The following is a 7,841-nucleotide window of genomic DNA, read 5'->3' as shown; positions in this document are numbered from 1 at the left end:
CCTGGTCTATCTGATATATGGTGTTAAACAGAGAGGGAATAGGAGTCCTGGTCTATCTGATATGGTGTTAACAGCAGAGAGGGAATAGGAGTCCTGGTCTATCTGAATTGGTGTTAACACAGAAGGGAAAGGAGTCCTGGTCTATCTGATATGGTGTTAAACAGAGGATAGGAGTCCTGGTTATCTGAATTGGTGTTAATCAAGAAGGGAATAGGAGTCCTGGTCTATCTGATATGTGTATAAGAATGAATAGGAGTCTGGTCTATCTGATATGGTGTTAAACAGAGAGGGAATAGGAGTCCTGGTCTATCTGGTATGGTGGTTAATACGAGAGGGGATTAGGAGTCCCTGGTCTATCTGATATGGTGTTAATACAGAGAGGAAGTAGGAAGTGCTGGTCTATCTGGTATGCGTGTTTTAACAGGAAAGGGATATAGGAGTCCTGGTCTATCTGATATGGTGTTAAACAGAGAGAGGAATAGGAGTCCTGGTCTATTTTGATATGGTGTTAAAACAGAGAGGGATAAGGAGTCCTGGTCTATCTGTATGGTGTTAACAGAGAGGGGAATAGGAGTCCTGGTCTATCTGTATGGTGTTTAACACAGAGAGGGATAGGAGTCCTGGTCTATCTTGATATGGTGTTAACACAGAGAGGGAATAGGAGTCCTGGTCTATCTGGATTGGTGTTAACACAGGAGGGAATAGGAGTCCTGGTCTATCTGATATGGTGTTAACACAGAGAGGGAATAGGAGTCCTGTCTATCTGATATGGTGTTAACACAGAGAGGGAATAGGAGTCCTGGTCTATCTGATATGGTGTTAACACAGAGGGGAATAGGAGTCCTGGTCTATCTGATATGGTGTTAATACAGAGAGGAATAGGAGTCCTGGTCTATCTGATATGGTGTTAAACAGAGAGGGAATAGGAGTCCTGGTCTATCTGATATGGTGTTAAACACAGAGAGGGAATAGGAGTCCTGGTCTATCTGATATGGTGTTAAACAGAGAGGGAATAGGAGTCCTGGTCTATCTGGATATGGTGTTAATACAAGAGAGGAATAGGAGTCCTGGTCTATCTGATATGGTGTTAACACAGAGAGGGAATAGGAGTCCTGGTCTATCTGGTATGGTGTTAATACAGAAGAATGGAGTCCTGGTCTATCTGGTATGGTGTTAACACAGAGAGGGAATAGGAGTCCTGGTCTATCTGATATGGTGTTACACAGAGGGGAATAGGAGGTCTGGTCTATCTGATATGGTGTTATACAGAGGAGGTAATAGGAGTCCTGGTCTATCTGATATGGTGTTAACACAGAGAGGGAATAGGAGTTCCTGGTCTATCTGATATGGTGTTTACACAGAGAGGGAATAGGAGTCCTGGTCTATCTGATATGGTGTTAACACAGAGAGGGAATAGGAGTCCTGGTCTATCTGATATGGTGTTAATACAGAGAGGGAATAGGAGTCCTGGTCTATCTGATATGGTGTTAAACAAGAGAGGGAATAGGAGTCCTGGTCTATCTGTAATGGTGTTAATACAGAAGAATAGGAGTCCTGGTCTATCTGTATGGTGTCACAGAGAGGGAATAGGAGGTCCTGGTCTATCTGGTATGGTGTTAACACAGAGAGGGAATAGGAGTCCTGGTCTATCTGGTATTTACATTTACATTTAAGTCATTTAGCAGACGCTCTATGGTGTTAACACAGAGAGGAATAGGAGTCCTGGTCTATCTGGTATGGTGTTAATACAGAGAGGGAATAGGAGTCCTGGTCTATCTGGTATGGTGTTAACACAGAGAGGGAATAGGAGTCCTGGTCTATCTGGTATGGTGTTAATACAGAGAGGAATAGGAGTCCTGGTCTATCTGGTATGGTGTTAATACAGAGAGGGAATGGAGTCCTGGTCTATCTGGTATGGTGTTAACACGGAGAGGGAATAGGAGTCCTGGTCTATCTGCTTTGGTGTTAACACAGAGAGGGAATAGGAGTCCTGGTCTATCTGGTATGGTGTTAAATACAGAGAAGAATAGGAGTCCTGGTCTATCTGGTATGGTGTTAACACAGAGAGGGAATAGGAGTCCTAGCCCTCTCACTGAGCACCCCACCCTCCAGCCCCCAGCCCCCTCTCACTGAGCACCCCACCTCCAGCCCCCAGCCCTCTCACCAGGCAGGGTGGGCAGTCTGCAGGTGTTAGGTCCAGGTATGTCCTGGTCACCAGGTGAATACTTCAGCTCCAGCTCACTGTGCAGGTTGAAAGAACTGGCTGTACCTCCGGTAGACCAGGTACTTACTACCACCTCTGGTCCTTACCTCCATCACAAAACGCTGCCGGGAGAGAGGGAGGGGGAGGGGAGGTGGGAGGGGAGGCGGGAGGGGGAGAGAGAGATGGGAGGAGAGCAGGGAGAGAGGGAGGGGGGAGGAGGAGGGGAGGCGGGAGGGGGAGAGAGAGAGATGGAAAGAGAGATATGAGGAGAGCAGGGAGAGAGGGAGGGGCAAAGGAGGAGAGTGGGAGGGAGGAAGATGGGAGAGAGAATTCTTACATGAGCTTTTGAGATGCTTTTCACACCATTTTTAGCGTTTAAAACGTTCTCACCATTCTCACCAGTGCGTTGTGTGGTCAGTGTACTGTTAACCACGCATACAGAGACATACTTACATAATAGTGGATGAAACCCTTTTTCTCCTCAATGTCTGCGATGGTGGCACTGATGGGAATGTTGTGTGGAAGCTGGTCAAAATCACTGAGCGAGAGAAGGAAGGGAGGAGGAGAGGAGAACTAAGAAGTAAACAAATGCTGGGGTGACGTGCAGCTTCAAGGCGTGCTGTATGACGTCACTAATATATTCAACCCTGGGCTGGGACAGAACCCTGGGGGTTATATAAGTTCAGCAACATATCAGACAGGTTAGAGCCGTCCAACCGCAGGCTGATGTAGGTTCAATTGCAGGGCTTCATGGCACCGAGAACTCTCACTCACACACACACACACAGCACCTGTGATGCGAGGAAACACGCGTCATAGCGTACACACACGCATTTATGTAGGGGGAATGTTGCAAAACGAGCCACTCTGTTGACTATTGTGGAATTTAGTTTCAAATTCACAATCGTGACAGATGACTATTCTAGAAAGATTGGAAACGCGCAGCATACACTATAGAAGAATAGGCTACTACCACAGATAAAAGGGGAAACAGCTTCGCTGTTACTATTCTATTGCCTAGTTACTGGCTAAATACCTAATTTGGCCCTCATACCATGGCCACCTAATCTTCCCCAGTTTCCAATTGTCTCATTCATCCCCCCTCTTCTCACTTCTCAGTCAATTTAACAGGTAAAATAAGGGGTAAAATACATTAACAACCGWGCTGGATGCAGAAGTTCACATTTCATAATAGTCCTATGCTGCTTTCAACAACRGCTGTCACCACTGGCCTCATAACTCACCTCTCGTCTCGTAGTTGCTTGGGCAGCGACGACATGTTGATGGAGACCGGGCCGATTGAAGAACTTTCTGATAGATTTATCACAACACAGTCGCACCTCACCTCAACCCTCCTTCGATTAACAGAAACCTGAACTTAAAATCTGCTACAGACTCGCACAGCGGTTTCATGGAGCGGAACGAACGCGATCAGTAGGCGCAAACAGGCGACAGAGCGGAACGTGTGCAATCAGGAAGCCAAAATCAAGTTCCCCAAAATGATTAGGCTACACGCAGCGCCCGTTTCTGAAGTTTGCTGAGGTGGATGGGGAGGGAAGCAGTTGTCCTGTTGTTCTCGAGCCTCTTAACAGAGAATCAAATCAAATAGACTAAATGGTCATGATGCAGATGTAAACTTGCTAGGTTAAAATAGGTTAAAACATATACATATATATATATCCCTCTCACTATTGCTCTCTCGACTATTGTGTGGGTTCGTTCAAGCTTGAAAAGTTGTCAATCACAATGCAACTGGCAAAATCAGGCATTGTACAATCATGCGACTGGCAGAGTAAAATAGCCACTAATTGATAAATGGACCATGTATGTTGTAATGTCTTCTGTTTTCTGCAGATAGAATGCTTAGCCTCGCACCTGTTCTTAAATCGCCGTATAATATAAGGAGGGTGAGGAGGAATAGGGAATCCGTTGAAGATCATTTTTATCGCAGCCCCCTTGCGGCACCATCCTAATCGAGGCTTTGCAGTGGACACATCGCTAAAGTCGATATCCTTTTCTCACTAGCTGTCAGCGGAAGAAGACACATGTAGAGTTTAGAAGAGAGTAGTATAAAGGGTAATGACAGGGTAGAGGAGGGTGGAGTATAGAGTAGAAGAGAACAGTAGGGTAGAACAAGGTAGAGGTAACGGAGTAGATATGAGTAGTAAAGTAGAAACAGGGTAGACAGACCGGGTTGTAATAGGAGTAGTGAGAGGGTAGAGGAGAGAGTAGAGGTAAGAACAGGGTAGAGGAGGGTGTTAGAGAGTATGTAAACAGGGAATAGAGAGAGGGGTGTAAGAGAGTAGAACCAGGGTAGGTGGGTAAGGTAGCCATCCGGTGTAGAAGCAGAAAGAGATAGAAAAGGGTACAGCAGGGATGGGGCTGGCTAAGAGGTGTAAAGAAGGTTAAGAGTTAGAAGGAGAAGGGTAAGACGAGGGTAGACACGGAGAGAGGTAGAAGGGCAGAGAGGTGTAAGAGAGTAGAACAGGCGTATGATGAGGCGTGTAAGAGAGTAGCAAGAGAGTAGCAACAAGGGGTGTAGAGAGTAGACGATGGTGAAGGACGTGACAGGGTAGAGGCAGTAGGGTTAGTAAGAGATACAGTAGAGGGTAGAAGTAGCAGTAAAAGGGCGACCCACAGGGGTATGGAGGCCCGTTGTTAAGAGAGTAGAACAGGGTAGAGGAGGGTGTAAGAGAGTAGAAAGGGTGGGGGGGGTGAAGAGAGTAGAAACAGGGGTAGAGGGGTTGTAAGAGGAGTAGAAGAGGTTTAGAGGAGGGTGTAAGAGAGTAGAAGAGGGTATGAGGAGGGTGTAAGAGAGTAGAACAGGAGTAGATGAGGGTGTAAGAGAGTAGCAACAGGGTTAGAGTGAGGGGTAAGAGAGTAAGTAAAGGTTTAGAAGAGAACGCAGAAAAGGGTAGAACAGGGTAGAGAGGGTGTAAGAGCATGTAGAACAGGGTAGAGAAGGGTGTAAGAGAGTAGAAAAGGGGTAGAGGAGGGTGTAAGAGAGTCGTAGAGTTAGCAAGAGAGCAGTAAAGGTTAGAGGAGGGTAAGACGGAGGGTGTAAATGAGAGTAGATACAGGGGTAGAGGAGGGTGTAAGAGAGTAGTAAGGGTAGAGGAGGGTGTAGAGAGTAGAAAGAAAGCAGTAAAGGGTAACAGGGTAGAGGAGGGTGTAAGTTAGAGTTTAAGAAAGGGTAGAGGAGGGTTCAGAGAGTAGTAAAGGTAGACGGAGGGTGTAGAGGAGTAGAAGAGAGCAGTAAAAGGGGTCAGAAAACACGGTAAGAGGAGGGTGTGAGAGTAGTAGAGTTGTTAGAAGAGAGTAGTAAAGGGTTAGAACAGGGTAGAGGAGGGGTGTAAGAGAGTAGAACAGGGTAGAGGAGGGGTGTAAGAGAGTAGTAGCGGTTAGAAGAGAGTACGTAAAGGGTTAAGAACACGGGTAGAGGAGGGTGTTAAGAGAGTAGAACAGGGTAGAGGAGGGGTGTAAGAGAGTAGTAGGGTAGGAGGAGGGTGTAAGAGAGTAGAAGAGAGAGTAAAGGTAGAACAGGGTAGAGGAGGGTGTAAAGAGAGTAGAACAGGGGTAGAGGAGGGTGGTAAGAGAGTAAGGTAGGGTTAGAGAGAGCAAGTAAAAGGGTAGAAACACGGTAGAGAAAAGGGTGTAAGAAGAGTTAAGAAACCAGGGTAGCAGGAGGGTGTTAAGAGAGTTACGTAGGAAGGTGTAAGAGAGTAGAAGAGGTTTAGAAAGGTAGGGGTGTAAAGAGAGTAGAACAGGGTAGAGTGAGGTGTAAGAGAGTGGAACAGGGTAGAGGAGGGTAAAAGAGTAGTAGAGTAGAAGAGAGCCAGTAAAGGGTTAGAACAGGGTAGAGGAGGGTGTAAGAGAGTAGTAAAGGGTAGAAGAGGTAGTAAAGGGTAGAACAGGTAGAGGAGGGTTGTAAGAGAGTAGAGAGGTGTGAAGAGAGAGTAAGAAGGGTAGAACAGGGTAGAGGAGGTGTGGAAGAGAGTAGAGCAGGGTAGAGGAGGGTGTAAGAGAGAGTAGATAAGGTGTAGAGGAGGGTGTAAGAGAGTAGAAGGGAGAGTAAAGTTAGAAAGGTAGAGGAGGTTGTAAGAGAGTATAACAGAAGGTTAGCAGAGCGTGTAAAGGGTAAGAACAGGGTAGAGGAGGGTGTAAGAGAGTAGAACAGGGTAGAGGAGGGTGTAAGAGAGTAGATAGGTTAGAAGGAGAAGTAGTAAGAGTAGAACAGGGTAGAGGAGGGGTGTAAGAGAGCATAAGAACAGGGTAGAGGAGGGTGTAAGAGGTTAGAAGAGAGTAGTAAAGGGTAGAACAGGGTAGAGGAGGGTGTAAGAGAGTAAGAGAGGTGAAGAGATAAAAGGAGACAGGTGAGGAGGTTAGAAGAGTAGTAGGTGAAGAGAGTAGAAGGGTAGAACAGGGTAGGGAGGGTGTAAGAGAGTAGAAGGTAGAGGAGGAGTAGTAAAGGTAGAACAGGGTAGAGGAGGGTGTAAGAGAGAGAGTAGTGAAGGTGTAGAAGAGAGTAGTAAAGGGTAGAGGAGGGTGTAGAGAGAGTAAGTAGAGGTAGAAAGAGAGTAGTAACAGGGTAGAACAGGGTAGAGGAGTGATGTAAGAGAGTAGTAGGGTAGAAGAGAGTAAAGGGTAGAACAGGGTAGAGGAGGTGTAAGAGAGTAGTAGGGTAGAGGGGGGTAAGTAAAGGGTAGCAAGAGGGTAAGAGGGAGGGTAGTAAGAGAGCTAGTAGAGAGGTAGAGCAGAGAGCAGTAAAGGTAGAAACAGGTAGAGGAGGGTGTAGGAAGAGTAGAACGAGAGAGTAAGAAGGTAGAACAGGGTAGAGAGGTGTAAGAGAGTAGAAGAGAGCAGTAAAGGGTAGAGAACATACGGTAGAGGAGGGTGTAAGAGAGTAGTAGACGAGTTAGAAAGAGAGTAGTAAAAGGGTAGAACAGGGTAGAGGAGGGTGTAAGAGAGTAGAAGAGAAGCAGTAAAGGGTAGAACAGGGGTAGAGGTAGGGTAGTAAGAGTAGCTAGAAAGAGAGACAGTAAAGGGTAGAAAAGGGTAGAGGAGGAGAGTGGTAAGAGAGTAGTAGAGGTTAGAAGAGAGTAGTAAAGGGTAGAAACAGGGTAGAGGAGGGGTAAGAGAGCAGTAAGAGAGCAAGTAAAGGGAGAACAGGGTAGAGGAGGGTGTAAAGAGAGTAGAGAAGGCATACTAGCATTAGGCTTATACATAGGGAAGATCTCAGTTGCATACTCCTCACATCCTCTCTCCTCGTCTCCTTCTCAAACCCCATTGAGGAGAAGGTCAGAGGTAGAGACCTCTGGATTTTCCTATCCAATGGGTTTTGAGTAGGAGACAAAGAGAGAGGAAGTGAAGGAGTAATGCAATTGAAATTTTCCCATTGGCTATATGGGTTCTGGTCAAAAAGTAGTACACTAAATAGAGAATATGGTGCCATGAGGAACGCAGCCATAATATTCCCCTTTCTTTGAGAAAAAGATAGGGGGAAAGAAGAGGGGGGGCAGAAGAAGAGAGAGGGGGGAGAGAGTGAGAGGAGGGGAGAAAGAGAGAGCGGGGGAGAGGAAGAAAGAGGAGAGAAGAAGATGGGAGAGAGAGGGGGCGGAAAGAGAGAGGAGGTCTAAGG

General features: G+C 46.5%; 1 protein-coding gene across 1 annotated transcript; it reads right to left on the bottom strand.

Moving 5' to 3' along the window:
• Window positions 1-2,126: 2,126 nt before the first annotated feature.
• ncf4 (neutrophil cytosolic factor 4) lies at window positions 2,127-3,581 on the bottom strand. Its single transcript, XM_023998639.2, is given in 4 exon segments — window positions 2,127-2,255; window positions 2,257-2,325; window positions 2,657-2,741; window positions 3,448-3,581. Coding segments are annotated over 4 exon segments (318 nt in total). The 5' UTR covers window positions 3,483-3,581.
• Window positions 3,582-7,841: the final 4,260 nt, after the last annotated feature.

Source organism: Salvelinus sp. IW2-2015, linkage group LG13, assembly GCF_002910315.2.
Source record: "Salvelinus sp. IW2-2015 linkage group LG13, ASM291031v2, whole genome shotgun sequence".
NCBI classification, from domain to species: Eukaryota; Metazoa; Chordata; class Actinopteri; order Salmoniformes; family Salmonidae; genus Salvelinus; species Salvelinus sp. IW2-2015.
Note: the sequence above shows the minus strand (reverse complement) of the source record. Positions and strands in the feature narration are given on the sequence as shown.